Source organism: Liolophura sinensis, chromosome 6 (genome assembly GCF_032854445.1).
Source record: "Liolophura sinensis isolate JHLJ2023 chromosome 6, CUHK_Ljap_v2, whole genome shotgun sequence".
Lineage (NCBI taxonomy): Eukaryota > Metazoa > Mollusca > Polyplacophora > Chitonida > Chitonidae > Liolophura > Liolophura sinensis.
Window position 1 is genome coordinate 4,812,214 of NC_088300.1, and position 17,802 is coordinate 4,830,015.

The 17,802-nt window shown below is 39.7% G+C and overlaps 1 protein-coding gene across 4 annotated transcripts; it reads left to right on the plus strand.

Annotated features, from left to right (window-relative positions):
* Positions 1-959: 959 nt before the first annotated feature.
* LOC135466673 (sterol 26-hydroxylase, mitochondrial-like) lies at positions 960-16,355 on the plus strand. Of its 4 annotated transcripts, XM_064744302.1 has the most exons (10): positions 960-980; positions 3,438-3,925; positions 5,590-5,780; positions 6,417-6,620; positions 7,351-7,511; positions 8,504-8,670; positions 10,175-10,253; positions 13,494-13,650; positions 13,860-13,903; positions 14,622-16,355. In XM_064744302.1, the coding sequence occupies exons 2-10, from the start codon at positions 3,462-3,464 to the stop codon at positions 14,739-14,741; spliced, it is 1,587 nt and encodes a 528-aa protein (XP_064600372.1). In that variant the 5' UTR covers positions 960-980; positions 3,438-3,461; the 3' UTR covers positions 14,742-16,355. The 4 variants fall into 4 exon arrangements, with proteins under 4 accessions (XP_064600372.1, XP_064600374.1, XP_064600371.1 ...); XM_064744301.1 differs by lacking the exon at positions 960-980 and having other exon boundaries at positions 2,710-3,925; XM_064744303.1 differs by lacking the exons at positions 960-980; positions 6,417-6,620 and having other exon boundaries at positions 2,710-3,925.
* Positions 16,356-17,802: the final 1,447 nt, after the last annotated feature.

The window sequence follows — 17,802 nt, forward strand, 5'->3', positions numbered from 1 at the left end:
TAAAATATCTGTCGATGAATCTCTCAGAATGTTTATTTTGTCGTAAAGAAAAAGGAATCGACTTTGCAGAGAGTCTAAACAAATAGCATAACATACATACCTTCAGGCTGATGGGTCAGGATTAAAACAGGCAAAATTTCCTACTTTCTCACGCTCAAGTTTACACGGCAGACGAACATTTCCGGTCATCTTTGGTTACGCGCGCAAACTACATGGCCTCATGAATATTCAAAACTGTGGTATATTTCAACGATGCAGGTATCATACGCTAAAAAAAAAAAGCCATCATTAAGACCCTGGAGTGGATATGTGTTTTTTGTTTATTTTTATTTTTTTTTCTTATGATATTTAAAATACCCGGGTGCCAGAAAATAATAACTCACTGAAAAAATGGCTTTTATTTCACCTGTGTTTGGAACATTGTCCGTGACCATTTCCATTCTCGGTTGGTAGGCCTACTGCAGGTAGACCGTCTCGTTCACAGGACGGCCTATTTTACATTCCATAATTTTGGAGTCCTCGGTCAAATTTATCATATTTCCAGGGTTTCTTTATCTCTCAAAAATGTCCACTTGTAACTTAACAGTTGGCGGCTAACATATAGCTACAGTTTAACCAAGACCAGTATGCGCACAAATTGTGCGCGTCAAGCGTACACTATACACATACGCTGTTGAGAGAGATATCCTAGCTTCAGCGCAGAAGACTATATTTGGTGCTTTTACTTGATGAAGGCACTGATTTCCGCGATCGGCTAATCCTTAGCATTCATAAAAAATAAAACAAGCGTTAAATTCACCAAAAACTGCATTACACAGGTTATAATATAAACACTTACTGGGGGGAAAATAATAAAAGTGCGGTTTGAGCGTGTTTTGGTTTGATGTTAGCGACAGCCAGTCCCAGCATGGAGCAGTCTTAGCGTGGAGCAGTCCCAGCGTGAAGCTACACTGATGGACCGTACTCCAACCGACTGACAGGTGATATAACAAAAGAAGACAGCTTCCAATTAGTGTCAACAGCATAAGAAAATAAGTACATGTTAGGCTTGGAAGCGGATCGTGACGATTTGTGCAGATAGTTACACTCAACCGAGTCCATCTAGTCCAGTGTGCTATTTTGAAATTCTGACATTCATCGTAACACTGAATGTCAGAACTTTAAGCAGCACGCGTATCGAGTCCATCTTGTGTAACCTCAACGAAACGTGAAGCTATTTTCATTTTCATGGGCTGACAAATTTTTGTGGTTTATTTTCCGGTAGTCCAATATTTGGCGAGAGGCCAGATTAGACTACGGCTGTACGGGTAGATAAGAGCTCATGTGGTTGTTACCTGTGGCAGTGCCACGGTTATATGAAGAAACAGGTTATATAAAGAAAAAACCTCAAATATTCACATCTAAACATGATGGTCAGCATTGTTCCAGATAGAACGGAATAAGCATAGAATATAACGCATAAGTATTTTTCTTACCTAGCTATACTAACCCGTTTGAAAAAATAGGAATTGCATTACATGGAAATTTTTTATTAAAAAAGAGAGGGAGTGGATTTTTTACATCATTCATCTAATTTTATTACATTGTACTGAAATTAAGCAAAGGGCGCGACATGACCGAAGAAGATAATAATATTAATTATGAACCTTAATAAAACTAAAACAAAAAGTATTCAATGCAGATGTAGTATATGTTTTATTGAATTTGGGAGAAAAGTGGGTGTTTCCCTACAGAGTTGACCAAAACCTGTACTGCAGGTCTGCCCAGAGACAGAGGCATATATAATTCTGAAAATGTAAATGGTCCTTGATGACACACATGTACATGGAAGGCTCATCGTGCCATAAACCCATCTACACCATAACTAGTGGGTATACCAACATATATAAACGAAAAACCTTGAGCAAGAGAAATAACAAGAGAATATACCTACATAAATTTATATATCTACTTGTATATAGGGTGGGAGGTAGGGATAACAAATTTGACGGTACTAGGACAGAACTGTCAGGAAAGCTGTTGGAATGTGGAAAGGGCGCGGAAAACCATCCTTTAAGTATTGTCGGAGGAGGATGCTGGGAAGAGCATAAGAATAAAGGGCCATAAAAAGGGATGCTGGGAGTTGCATGAACCAACTAATGAAAAAGTCTCACACCTACAATATCAGCCGTGGCAACCATAGAAGTAAACTAAACCCACCATATAAAAAATGTGGTATACACAAATGTAAAAGGAAAGCCGGCCACTATTTAAATACAGTGAAAATGTGGTATACACAAATGTAAAAGGAAAGCCGGCCACTATTTAAATACAGTGAAAATGTGACATACGCAAATGTAAAAGGAAAGCCGGCCACTATTTAAATACAGTGAAAATGTGGTATACACAAATGTAAAAGGAAAGCCGGCCACTATTTAAATACAGTGAAAATGTGGTATACGCAAATGTAAAAGGAAAGCCGGCAGCTATTTAAATACAGTGAAAATGTGATATACGCAAATGTAAAAGGAAAGCCGGCCACTATTTAAATACAGTGAAAATGTGGTATACGCAAATGTAAAAGAAAGCTGGCCATTATTTAAATACAGTGAAAATGTGGTATACGCAAATGTAAAAGGAAAGCCGGCCACTATTTAAATACAGTGAAAATGTGGTATACGCAAATGTCAAAGGAAAGCCGGCCATTATTTAAATACAGTGAAAATGTGGTATACGCAAATGTAAAAGGAAAGCCGGCCACTATTTAAATACAGTGAAAATGTGGTATACACAAATGTGAGAGGAAAGCCGGCCACTATTTAAATACAGTGAAAATGTGGTATACGCAAATGTAAAAGGAAAGCCGACCACAATTTAAATACAGTAAAAAAGGAACTAAGTAAATGAGATTCCAAACTTAAAGTGGCTACCCTCAGGTGAACTATACATACAGCATACGAACACAACAACGGAAAGTGACTGCAAGCTGGTGGTCAGTTATATATTTTTATGCTGTAAAAATGAAACAATTGCTACTACGATACCCAGTGGGTGTTACATTATTTGTTACATAACATGGTGTAATAATGGCCCTATCTATGTTTTATGAAGTTCCGTGTAACTTGAATGATTGATGTCAATCATAACAAATTTGCAATTATACGATTCAATTAGATGAACTTTTAATGTTGATGTAGTAACATTTATTATGATGTCAGATCTGGTTTGTTTGATATACACTCTCCCCATTTATTTATTAATTTGATTGGTGTTTTATGAGGTACTCTTATAATATTTCACTTATACAAAGGCAGCCAATATTATTGTGGGAGAGAACTGCGTAGAGCTCAGGGGAAATCCACGACCAGGTTGCAACAACAATTGTTGATGAAGTACCAATTTACATAAATACAAGATTGTTATGAGTATCTAATATAGTTGCCTTTTCAATATTTCAGGTTGTAATTCTGGAATCTAGGCTGATGACAACCATGTTTACACGAAGCCTTAGCCGTGGATTTCCAGTGGACATGGGCTGGATGAAATTATATGGTGCTCCTGTGGATTCACTATTTCGGAAGCTGATGACAAGAAAGCCACAGTGGACAGTGGTACAAAAAATGTCATCATCTGCAGCCACGGATGTGAGCACCAAGCCTCGTCCATTCACAGAGATTCCAGGCCCAAAGGCATATCCATTTGTAGGCACCATGACGGGAAACATGTCAGACTTCACCAACATTGTGCCTTTTTTCCGCAAGAGATGTGAAAAGTATTTTCCTCTTTATAAGGAGAGAATGATGGGACAAGATATTGTAATTTTAATAGGTGCAGAAGGTATCGAAAAATTCTTTCGGAAAGAAGCAAAATATCCCAATAGATTTAGTATCCCTATGTGGAATGATTACAGAGAAGTTTCGGGGGAGGAGTACGGTATTTTTACTGGGTAGGTGGGTTGTCTGTGTATATGTGCTAACATGATATTAAACCTAACACAAATATCGTGATCAATGAAAAATACTGTAGCAAGGAGAGCTGAAATTATAACTCAAGGATAATACTCTTACAAAGTATTGCTGTATGTTAAATATGAATCTACAATTCTACATAGACCAGATGTTTTTGACAAAAGATGCAAATACTTAAATACTGTAATGGAATCTGAAAAGATTGTGGGATTAGGGTAGAGTTTATTTGGGATTTGTCTGTATGCCTACTGGTACAAAAGGCGCACTGGACTGGTATACAGGTCAAGTTTGGGTACTGTGGTTACTTGACATGTACACAGGTAAAGTTTGTCACTGAGGTTACTGGAGAGTTATACAGGCCAAATTTGTTTTTGTGCGTACTTGACAGGTACAATGGTCAGATTTGGGTACTGGGGTTACTGGACAGGTAAACAGATAAAGTTTGGGTACTATACAGGTACACATGTTATGTTTGTGATTTGAGGCACTGGACAAGTATATAGGAACAGAACTTTCATGTTTTTTTCTAGATTTTGCACTGGCAGGTCAATTTTGTTGTCCTGTCTATACACTGGAATCACCCTGTCTTTCCATGTGTTTGTCTGTGTATCTGTCTATTTGTCTGTCTGTAGGCACGGTTTTCATGCATCTTCCCCCAAGCTACCATGCCAAATTTGTCTAAGCATCTCCTCCCAAACTACTGTGCCTGTTCCGATATTATACATCTTGCCTATCATCTGAATGCTCAAATTAAATGTCAATCCGGTAGTTATTTTCACACTTACCTCCATGAAGTATTTTGCGTCACAGTGGTTTCCATGTATTCTGATTTTGTCCATGCAGCTCCTGCCAAACTACTGATCCGATTATGATGAAACATACCGTCCATCTTACCTATCTTACCGTTCATCTGAACTGGTGCATGCTTAAGTTTAATGGCAATTTCATTATTTTCATAATTACCCCCATTTAGGACTTTGTGTAAAAGTGCTTTTCAGTGTATTCAGATTTTGTCCATGCTGCTCTTCGTAAAGTACTATACCTTTTTCGATGCAACCTAGCGTACGTCTTTCATATAATCTAGATCTGTATTCTCTTTTGATGGCTGCAATTCTCCATTCAAACTGGCTGTACCAGTAGTGTAATCCATGCCCACCATGAATTGCCCGTGAAATAATGTATGTGAAGCCAAACTAAGCAATGTGATGTCCTGTTCTATTTTTGGAAATGTTAAGGGATGGAAGGGTGGTATTTCAGACATCTGCCTTCTAGTTGGTTCAGGACTGTTAAATTGGGGGCTTTGAAAATGTGTAAAAGTCAAATATGCCTGTGTTATTTATACAGACGAAGCTTTTCTCTTGAAGTACTGGGATATATTTATACGTCAGGTTGTTTCGTGGTACTGGGCTATGGGCATGTGAACAGGTCAAGTTTGTCTGTTTGAGTACAGGGTGTCTGTGTAGATGAGGTGATTCTTTTGGGATGCTGGACATGTATGCAGGTGAAGTTTTTCTGTCTGGGTACATGTTATACAGAGTGTTCTAGTTCTTTAAAGATCAAATATTTAAAGATTTCAAAGAATCTGGTCTTATAAAGATAGTGATTGTAATGGGCATAAAATTTTATTGTGTGTTTTACACAGGCAAGATGAGAAGTGGCATCGCATGAGATCTGTGATTGATAAACCCATGCTGAGAATGAAAGACGTGAAGAACTACACAGACGAGATCAATGATGTGATCACTGATTTCCTGGATCGCCTGCAGCAGGTGCGAGGACAGGACAACATTGTTCCTAACCTGGAAGAGGAGTTCTTCAACTGGTCATTAGAGGGTGACAACTTTTTTTTAATAACTATGTAGTTATAACCCTCAGCTAGAAACCAGCGCTTTAACGAGACCCATCCAGCCCACAACAAATCATTTCAGCTTAAACTTGGAAAGCTAATGTAACATAAAGGCTGTCTACCTCCTGGCTGGAGGAAATTTCGCTTTAGTCTAGTAGTGGTAGGAGTATGGCATGCAAACCCAGAGATTGCTGGTTCGAAGTCCCCTGCTAGTAAGCCCTGTCACACATAAATCCACATTTATATTAATTTGTGTAGAGAAGTTTTGTTTTAAATCTTCTAAACTACAAACTGCTGTTTCCTGTCACATATGCCAACTTTGACTTCGGTATTTGGTCCCAGAGGTCCTGTCTATCTGTGGAACATTTTAATTTTTCGTTACAAATTGCTGCCATAATAAATTAGTGTGAGGCTGGTGTTAAAGAACTTTCAAATAAATGAATAAAATAATAATTCTTTGGCTTTCACACATAAGTCAGTATATATGAATGTACGTTGAGAAAGTATGCAGGCCATGCAATACTAACATTGTGAATGTTTCCAAAATTTACTCTGAATATGACTCTGGGCCCATGATCCAGCAGACAAGTTATATGAGGTATGCTTTGCGTTTTTTTGTGTAGCTGTAGGGACGGTACTTTATGAGAGGAGGTTTGGGGGTCTGTCTGATCACAGGGACCCTGAGATGGAGAGGTTTATTAAAGCTGTGGCCGACATGTTCCAGCTCACTGCTGAACTCTTCCTCACTCCCTTGTGGCTTGTTAAGTATCTCCAGAGGAAGAAGTACAAAAAACAGCTGGAGGCCTGGGATATTCTGTTCAAGACAGGTATCATGATTTCCTCACCATTACAAACACATAATGTTCCTGAACACATAGGCTCAATTCCATTCCACATTGATGTGTAACATGAATGCAGTGTTCTTGCGTCAGATAATAGGGCCCAAAGAAATAAGTGCAAATCTTGTTTGTGAATTCATTAACTACTGCGATGCAGCATTAAACCATAATCATTCATTCATTAACACCTGGACAATTATTGTATCTATAGTCAGACATTCACTTCAAAGGAATATTAAAGCATAACATTCTCATTTATCAGGAATTTTATAAGACAGTTAATATTTTATTTATTTATTTATTTGATTGATGTTTTATGCCACACTCAAGAATATTTCACATATAGGACGGCAGCCAGCATTATGGTGGGAGGAAAGTGGGCAGAACCCGGGGGAAACCCATGACCATCTGCAGGTTGCTGGAAGACCTTCCCATGTATGGCCGGAGAGGAAGCCAGCATGTGTTGGACTTGAACTCACAGCGACTGCATTGGTGAGAGGTTCCTGGGTAATTACCCTGCGCTAGCACGCTAACCAACTGAGCAAGACAGTTAATAAAACACATATTTAAGCTGCCCTAGTTTCTCCAGGGCTCTGAGTGGTTTCCTCCACTCGTATAAATGGCTGTTGTCTTGTGAATGATATGTTCTTTTGCTTGTTGAAAATATCACCTTTATAGATCGATAATTATTCTTTTTTTTTCTATCTGTTTTTTCCAGCCAAGAGCTGTGTGGATAAGAGGATGAATGAGATATCCATTTCCATGGAGAAAGGAGATGAAGCTCGTGGAGTGCTGGCCTATCTGCTGGCTCAAAAGTCCATGAGCATCTCAGAGATCTATGCTAACGTAACTGAGTTGATGATGGCAGCTGTGGACACAGTAAGGCCCTATTGAGGTTGTGCAGATGTTCAGTATGTGGGGTTGTGACAGGTTGTGCAGTTGTATGTGGGGTTGTGACAGGTTGTGGAATTGTACAGTATGTGGGGTTATGGCAGGTTGTGCAGTTGTATTGGGGGATGTGACAGGTTGTGCAGTTGTATTGGGGGTTGTGACAGGTTGTGCTGTTGGATGTGGGGTTGTGATAGTTTGTACAGTTGTATGTGGGGCTGTGACAGATTGTGGAGTTGTATGTGGGGTTGTAATCAGCTGTGGATTTGTATGTGGGATTGTGGCAGGTTGTGCAGTTGTACAGCATGTGGGGTTGTGATAGGTTGTGCTGTTGTATTGGGGCTGTTACAGGTTGTGCAGTTGTACAGTATGTGGGGTTGTGACAGGCTGTGCAGTTGTATGTGGGGCTGTGATAGGTTGTGCAGTTGTATGTGGGGTTGTGACAGGTCGTGCAGTTGTATATGGGGTTATGATCGGCTGTGGAGTTGTGTGTGAGGTTGTGATTGGCTGTGGAGTTGTACAGTATGTGGGGTTGTGACAGGTCGTGCAGTTGTATGTGGGGTTGTGACAGATTGTGGAGTTGTATGTGGGGTTGTGATCGGCTGTGGAGTTGTACAGTATGTGGGGTTGTGACAGGTTGTGCAGTTGTACAGTATGTGGGGTTTTGACAGGTTGTGCAGTTGTATTGGAAGCTGTAACAGGTTGTGCATTTGTATAGTATGTGGGGTTGTGACAGGTTGTGCAGTTGTATGTGGGGTTCTGATAGGTTGTGGAGTTGTATGTGGTGGTGTTACAGGTTGTGGAGCTGTATTTGGTGTTGTGACAGGTTAAGGGGGTGTAAGTGGCCTTGTGACAAGTTGTGCAGTTGTATGTGGAGTTGTGATCGGTTGTGGAGGTTTAAGTGGGGTTGTGACAGGCTGTGGAGTTGCCGTGGAGAAGCAGTTTCTAAATTTAAAAGTTCTGTCTCTTATTTTGCCATGCAGACATCAAGCTCAATGCTGTGGTGTTTGTATGAGATATCTCAGCAACCTGATGTCCAGGACAAACTGTTTGCAGAAGTGAAGTCATGTGTAGGGGAGACAACTACGCCAGGTTATGAGGACCTTCAGCACCTACCATACATGAAGGCTGTCATCAAAGAAACACTCAGGTATATACATGCACAATGTGACAACCGTGCTTGGTGGGCCTCGTACAGAAGTTTTGATGTCCTGATCAGGGTGACATGCCTTTGTGCCGCATTGTCACTTTATGACATGGTGAGCTAAATGAGTGCATTTTAGCATGGGATATCTGGTGCATACAAAAATGGAAATTATCAACAAAAGATAAACTCAACTGAACAAATCCTCTAAATAATCATTTAAGGAAATAAATGCCACTGAGTATTGGTGTTATTAATCACCTGTACATGTGCTTACATAGGCATCAGTTTGACCCACTTAGCTCTAAAATGATGATGCCTCAGCCCAAAACGACATCACATAAATGTCATTGCTGTAACAGGTATTAGTGTGCAAGAAAAATGTCAAAGGTTACATCAGGGTCATTTGTTTTGTTGTGAAAAATGAGGGTCATTTGTTTTGTTGTGAAAAAACATGTTGTTACATGGAAGTGTGGTGTCTTTACATCTGCTACCTTCATTTTTATGAAGGTAGCAGATGTATTTATGTGTTGTATTTTTGTGTTTTCAGAATGTACGTGTATCCTTACATTGAACACCTGTGATTGTATTTTTGTGTTCTAAGGATGTATCCTTGCATCTGTCACCATCCAACAGAACGCTCCTGATTTTATATCTGTTTTCACCTGTGATATTGTATCTCTTGTGTTTTCACCTGTGATATTATCTCTTGTGTTTTCACCTGTGATATTATATCTCTTGTGTTCTCACCTGTGATTGCATCTGTGCGTTCTCACCTGTAATTGTATGTCTGTGTTTTCACTTGTGATTGTATCTCTTGTGTTCTCACCTGTGAGTGTATCTCTTGTGTTTTAACCAGTGATTATATCTCTTGGGTTCTCACCTGTGATGGTATGTCTGTATTTTCACCTGTGATTGTATCTCTGTGTTTTCAGCTGTGATTGTATCTTTTGTGGTTTCATCTGTGATTGCATCTTTTGTGTTCTCACCTGTGATTGTATCTCTGCATTTTCATTTGTGATTTTATCTCTTGTGCTCTCACCTGTGATTGTATCTCTTACGTTTTCACCCATGATTGTATCTTGTGTTTTCATCTGTGAATGTATCTTTTGTTTTCACCTGTGATTCTATCTTTTGTGTTCTCACCTGTGATAGTATGTGTGTTTTCATCTGTGATTGTATCTCTTTTGTTTTCACCTGTAGTTGTTGCTGTGTGTTTTCACCTGTGGTTGAAACCTGTGGTTGTATCTCGATTTTCACATGTGATTGTGTTCCTTGTGTTTTCATCTCTGATTGTACTTTTTGTGTTCTCACCTGTGATTGTATCTCTTTTGTTTTCACCCATGATTGTATCTCTTGTGTTTCACCCATGATTGTATCTGTTTTTCCACCTGTGATTGTTTCTCTTGTGTTTTCACCTGTGATTTTATCTCTGTGGTTTCAGTAGTGATTGTAGCTCTGTGTTTTCACCTGTGGTTGAGACATGTGATTGTATCTTTTGCGTTTACAGGTTGTATCCAGCAGCAGGGTCTATCTCCAGAATCACTGAGGAGCCAGTAGAACTGTACGGTTATGAGATTCCAGCCAAGGTACATCCTGTAGATTACCATTGTTGAAAAAGCTTTGTTTTTTTCCGTTCTCTTGTTGAAAGGATCATGGATGGTGTTAACATTGACTGATGGAAGATTGAACTTTGTTATTGGTTATGTGAATGTTGTTTATTTACTTGAATGGATGAATATTTACTTATTTTGATTGATGGACTTTCATTGTAAAGATTTACCACTTATGTAAACTTCACTTCTCTCTGTAGTCAACACATCTTCTCTCTCATCAGTTCACTTTGTCATTTGGAACATAACAACGGTATCGCCTGTGTAAAAGTATATCTCTGTGATGCATTGTGGACATCTGTAAGGGATAAGGCCTCTGTAAACATTGGGACTGAAATATATGTGAGCCTTTGTTGTTTTGTCCACAATTCCTGCCATTCAGATTGGTTTGTGAGCCTTTGTTGGCTTTGGTCAGAACTCTTGCTGTTAAGATTGGTTTGTTAGCCTTTGTTGGTTTTGTCCAGAACTCCTGCAGTTCAGATTGAGTGGTGAGATTTGGTTGATTTTGTCCAGAACTCTATCAGTTCATATTGGTTTCTGAGCCTTTATTGGTTTCGTCCAGAAAGGAAATTCCTACAATTCAGATTGGTTTGTGATCCTTTGTTGGTTTTGTCCAGGACTCCTGCCATTCAGATTGGTTTGTGATCCTTTGTTGGTTTTGTCCAGAACTCCTGCCGTTCAGATTGGTTTGTGAGCCTTCGTTGGTTTTGTCTAGAATGCCTGCCGTTCAGATTGGTTTGTGAGCCTTTGTTAGTTTTGTCCAGAACTCTTGCCATTCAGATTGGTTTGTGAGCCTTTGTTGGTTTTGTCCAGGACTCCTGCCATTCAGATTGGTTTGTGAGCCTTTGTTGGTTTTATCCAGAACTCCTGCAGTTCAGATTGGTTTGTGAGCCTTTGTTGATTTTGTCAGAACTCTTGCCGTTCATATTGGTTTGTGAGCCTTTGTTGGTTTTGTCCAGAACTCCTGCAGTTCAGATTGGTTTGTGAGCCTTTGTTGTTTTTGTCCAGAACTCCTGCAGTTCAGATTGGTTTGTGAGCCTTTGTTGGTTTTGTCCAGAACTCCTGCAGTTCAGATTGGTTTGTGAGCCTTTGTTGTTTTTGTCTAGAATGCCTGCCGTTCAGATTGGTTTGTGAGCCTTTGTTGGCTTTGGTCAGAACTCTTGCTGTTAAGATTGGTTTGTTAGCCTTTGTTGGTTTTGTCCAGAACTCTATCAGTTCATATTGGTTTCTGAGCCTTTATTGGTTTCGTCCAGAAAGGAAATTCCTACAATTCAGGTTGGTTTGTGAGCCTTTGTTGGTTTTGTCCAGAACTCCTGCAGTTCAGATTGGTTTGTGAGCCTTCGTTGGTTTTGTCTAGAATGCCTGCCCGTTCAGATTGGTTTGTGAGCCTTTGTTAGTTTTGTCCAGAACTCCTGCCGTTCAGATTGGTTTGTGAGCCTTTGTTGGTTTTGTCCAGGACTCCTGCAGTTCAGATTGGTTTGTAAGCCTTTGTTGGTTTTGTCCAGAACTCCTGCAGTTCAGATTGGTTTGTGAGCCTTTGTTGATTTTGTCAGAACTCTTGCCGTTCAGATTGGTTTGTGAGCCTTTGTTGGTTTTGTCCAGAACTCCTGCAGTTCAGATTGGTTTGTGAGCCTTTGTTAGTTTTGTCCAGAACTCCTGCAGTTCATATTGGTTTGTGAACCTTTGTTGGTTTTGTCCAGGACGCCTGCAGTTCAGATTGGTTTGTGAGCCTTTGTTGGTTTTGTCCAGAACTCCTGCAGTTCATATTGGTTTGTGAGCCTTTGTTGGTTTTGTCCAGAACTCCTGCAATTCAGATTGGTTTGTGAGCCTTTGTTGGTTTTGTCCAGAACTCCTGCAGTTCAGATTGGTTCGTGAGCCTTTGTTGATTTTGTCTAGAATGCCTGCCGTTCAGATTGGTTTGTGAGCCTTTGTAGGTTTTGTTCAGAACTCCTGCTGTTCAGATTGGTTTGTGAGCCTTTGTTGGTTTTGTCCAGAACTCCTGCCGTTCAGATTGGTTTGTGAGCCTTTGTTGGTTTTGTCCAGAAAGGAAATTCCTACAGTTCAGATTGGTTTGTGAGCCTTTGTTGGTTTTGTCCAGAACTCCTGCCATTCATATTGGTTTGTGAGCCTTTGTTGGTTTTGTCCAGAACTCCTGTCGTTCAGATTGGTTTGTGAGCCTTTGTTAGTTTTGTCCAGAACTCCTGCAGTTCATATTGGTTTGTGAGCCTTTGTTGGTTTTGTCCAGGACGCCTGCAGTTCAGATTGGTTTGTGAGCCTTTGTTGGTTTTGTCCAGAACTCCTGCAGTTCATATTGGTTTGTGAGCCTTTGTTGGTTTTGTCCAGAACTCCTGCAATTCAGATTGGTTTGTGAGCCTTTGTTGGTTTTGTCCAGAACTCCTGCAGTTCATATTGGTTTGTGAGCCTTTGTTGGTTTTGTCCAGAACTCCTGCAGTTCAGATTGGTTTGTGAGCCTTTGTTGGTTTTGTCCAGAACTCCTGCAGTTCAGATTGGTTTGTGAGCCTTTGTTGATTTTGTCTAGAATGCCTGCAGTTCAGATTGGTTTGTGAGCCTTTGTTGGTTTTGTCCAGAACTCCTGCAGTTCAGATTGGTTTGTGAGCCTTTGTTGATTTTGTCTAGAATGCCTGCAGTTCAGATTGGTTTGTGAGCCTTTGTTGGTTTTGTCCAGAACTCCTGCAGTTCATATTGGTTTGTGAGCCTTTGTTGGTTTTGTCCAGAACTCCTGCCGTTCAGATTGGTTTGTGAGCCTTCGTTGGTTTTGTCCAGAAAGGAAATTCCTACAGTTCAGATTGGTTTGTGAGCCTTTGTTGGTTTTGTCCAGAACTCCTGCCATTCAGATTGGTTTGTGAGCCTTTGTTGGTTTTGTCCAGAACTCCTGCAGTTCAGATTGGTTTGTGAGCCTTTGTTGGTTTTGTCCAGAACTCCCGTAGTTCAGATTTGTTCACACCAATTTAAGTGTCACAGACTTTCTGAGTTAACTGCACACAAAAGAATGTAAAAGCTGTTAAAATAGGGATGCAGAAATGCAACCTCTAAAGAAAACAACAAGCAGATGTATTCTGTCCTTATTGTGGGAGACCTCATTATTTATGAAAACCATTCATCTTTGTGCAGGGTGTTGAATAGGACTATTGCTGAACACGTAGGAAAATTTGATATCATTTAAAAATACATAAAGGTAAATATATATTCTTTCAGTCAACAGTTTCAGTCCCTGCATATGCGGTATCACGGCTCCCTCAGTACTTTGATGACCCAGACAAATTTGTCCCAGAGAGGTGGATGAAGGATAGAACTGACCGACCTAACCCCTTCGCTTACCTCCCCTTTGGGATCGGAACTCGCATGTGTGTGGGTAAGGATGTGGCCTACGTGTACAGTTACAAACTCATAACTACAATACCACCAACATAACTCAAACACTTGGGCATGGCTAAAAGCATGCTTGTATGGGGAAAGCAAAAAGTGTTTAAATGAGTACAATCTTGTCAGACAGTGATAAAAAATTTCATTGTAGGTGTTAAAAACTGACATGCTAATGAGTTGTGTCTGTTGATCTTGCAGGGCGTAGGGTGGCAGAATTGGAAATGCATCTCCTGTTGTCAAGGGTAAGGGCATCATGTGCCTTTCATGGTTTAAGTGAAGTTGTCTTGAGTATGAAATGGTAGAAAGTGTTACATCTTTAAATAGAGGTTATGTGCATTCAAATCCAGCTAATGGCTGGAATTTTGTTCCGATTCTGTGGAGGGAGCTAACGTCATACCCTGATCATGGACATCTAGTAACAGTCAAAGGAATGTTCATGTAAATGTTAAAGGAAGGTGGTATCTCAAAAAGCACTACAGGTATTAAGCTAAACTTTTGCATACACATAAAGCAGAATAATATGAGAGGGGAGGTGTGCCATCATTGATGTGTGAGCATATTAATTATTGTAAGTTAAAATTAATGACTTTCATCTGTGTATTAGATTCAATGTTTATGTAATTGATAATGGTTGTGCATGCGTCTCAAAGATACATTATGAATTGAGCTGAAGTTTTGCATTCCTGTGCCTCCCACAGGGGAGCTCCTCGGTAGCCTTGGTACCAGATTTACTTTTGCCACTGGGTTATGTCTGAATATTCTTGTTCTAGTATAAATGTGAAGATTTGATAGCTGTCTGCCTTTTACACTTTCTATGATCTTCTGCAGCATGTTTCTGGAACTGTATTTAAAGTCAAGTCTTGTCAGTTCTGCATAGAAAGTCCTGCAGTAGTTGACTAGTGTTGCTGTGTAATTTGCTTGTGACGAATCCTTAAATTTTGATTGTATTTTGGATTTCAGCTCATGCAGAGGTTTAGAATAGAGCCAGCCTTCACAGAACCAGTCAAAATAGCTCAGAGACTTGTCCTTCGTCCAGCTCAACCAATCAAAGTCAAGTTCATCAAAAGACAAGGGGATTAAGAGGGGAACCTCATTGTGCTGAGTATATGATTGCTGATTGAACAAGTGTAACCAACCAAAACAGAAAGGAATTTGACAACATTTTAGACTGAATCACAATCAACAGTTCTTGATGAAGTATAAAAAGGAAGCTGCTGGTCTATAACTTCAAAAAAAGCTCAAGAAAGTACCACCCTGAAGAAAGCTATCCCATATATACACGTAGAGACAGTAAGGATTTACATACCATGATTTTCTTCACCGGTAGTGCATGATGTACCCAGGACAGCTTCACTCACTCACACTGGATCATTTCATTTTTGGATCGCACCTTTGGTAGTGATTTGTGAAAGGTGAGTTCTGTGATCCCCACCAGTGGTTGTATACTGCGATTGATCTTTAAGACTGGTGGTAGGTTCATATGATTGGAGGTATGAATGGTTGTGTCATTAAGTCATCAATGACTGCAAAAGATAGATGGTTGCTGTTGAAGGAGTGAGCATTCGTATGATCAAGGGTGGCAGCTGGCTTCAACAGATTAGTCACAGCCAATCGCTGCCAGGTGTACGATTAATCAGTCCATCAGTCAATCCATCAAATAAGTTTATTTCTTCTGGACAGCACTGGTATACCTAGTTACGTTACGTGCTTTGTTTGAACATTATCATGGAGAGTTTCCTGAACCCCAGAAGCACAACCAGTCATTCGAGAAAGCAGAAAACTGACTCCTGTAACTTTTGTGCATACATTTTGGATTTTAATAATGAATCAGCAAAGAATTTACATCGCAAATTTATGTGTCGTGGAAGACATAATGTTTTTTGCCAGGGCCTGACATCCCTGTTCTTTGTACTGATACTGAAGACTGTTTGACCAATGTATTGTATGATATATTGTTGCGTAAAAACTTTATTTTCATAAATCAGTATTTTCTGATCTTTGTGGTTGTAACATTTATTCCTATTGTCATTGTAATATTTATTCCTATCATAGTCTCTGTTTGTAAATCTACACAAATCATTCTTTCAAAAAATTTTCGTTTCACAATGTGAAAATCTGTATACATGTGAAGCTTGAAGTGAAATGAACTATTTACTGTAAATTTTACATTTAGAAAGACTTTTCAAAGGCAGCTTTCCCCTTTGATATTTGGTTGTCTATTTTGATACTATTTTTCTTTGAAAGCATGATCTAGAATTCTGTCACAGATGATCTACGATGATCAGATCTTTTCGTTGAATTGAACCTGTACATTCAGGTATTTGGGAGGATTTTTACTACCCTGGTAAATAATATATTGCACAATTTTGCTCAATTTGCTTTTTCAGATTGTGTATAATGCAGAGAAATTTGTGTCTTGTGCTATTTTTGCTGAGAGAAACTAGTGTATACTGTACACATGGTTTGCTCTAGTAAATAGTCTGTATACACACATGTATCCTAACTGTGGTTTTTGTGGTTTCATTGAATAGCATGTACATTTGTATTTTACATCGTCTGAACATACTAATGGGTAGCTACATTTTGTAAATTAATAAGTTGTGACCCTCTATGAAATATCTCAAGAACTAGAGCATGCCCTAATTAAGTCTCTTTGTAAATACATGTATTTCATGATACTCAGGTGCTTGAATAGTAAAGGCTATGTTTATGAATACACATATACATGTATACATATCTTGTTGCTTCTATGCCTTATTAATTTTTGACCTTTTGAAGTCCAGATTCATGTGTCTAACAATTTATCAGAAAAAAATGTAAGATCTGGAAACATCAGTTGTGCATAAACTTTAAATTAAAATGCTAGGGGATTTAAGCTTGGTGTAGGAGGGGGTGGGGAGTGGAGGGGGTAGGTTCAGCAACAGCTCCTCCACCTATCACATTCCCATGCCTTCATTAAGCTGGACAGCTTTATATGTGATGAGAATATCATGTGTATCCTCCCGAATCCAGCAAAGACCGCAGATGTGAGTACTTCCCACATATTCGAATCCAGCAAAGACCACAGATGTGAGTACTTCCCACATATTCGAATCCAGCAAAGACCGCAGATGTGAGTACTTCCCACATATTCGAATCCAGCAAAGACCACAGATGTGAGTACTTCACACATATTCGAATCCAGCAAAGACCACAGATATGAGTGCTTCCCACATATTCGAATCCAGCAAAGACTGCAGATGTGGTAAGGTTTATGGTAATGTTGATGGTTCAACACATTCCTTCTTCTTCCCTCCGCTCCTGAAAACTGACTGCCATCATGTACAAAGATGAGTGAAAAATTGTTGTATGTCATGACAACAAATATTAATTTTGAAAGGGAAGTATAGGGAGTGCCTCTTCAGTGCAGCCTGGAAAGATGAGAATTTTGGGCCTGGAGTCTTGGAAGGTTGAAGGTACTTACGGGCTCTCTTGGTTACAGTGTGATAGCACCTACCAGTTGGGGATTTGAACCAGTGATTTTTGGGTTCAGTGTCCACACTTCTATAACTGGACTAAAGGCAAATGCCGTCCAGCCCAGTGGTAGATAGTGATTCTTTGTCACCCTGTTTTGTCCACCAATGTATCACTGCTGCTATGTAAGACACCCCAGCAACCTTGCTTGCAGTGTCAAGTGTGACGGAGGCCTACCAGCTGGCTATTTGAACCAGCAATCTCTTGGTTTGGCTGCTGCCACAAGACTAAAGAGAAATTCCCTCCAGCTTGGATAGCGACTATATATCACCCTATTACATCACTGATGGGAATGGTAGGTATCATTTACCAAAGGCATTTCACAGGGTGTGGAGGCAGTGCATGAAATACCTTTCACATCCCACATGCTTGCTCATGTATGTAAGATATAGACTGGGATGTTTTACGAAAACTACTCTGGATACTTTGTCTTAATTAGAAGCCATGTACTGCAAATTTGCCACCTGCATGATTATCATGAAAGGATATGTTTGTCGTATTTAACAGCTTGATCTAAAGCTGAACATGAACGGAAGTTATATGTTGGAGCTGTACTAACGGTCCTATGGCTGACGTCTGCGGTTTTAGATCTTAGCCGCTGGCTTGATCGCTTACATCAATTAAAAGA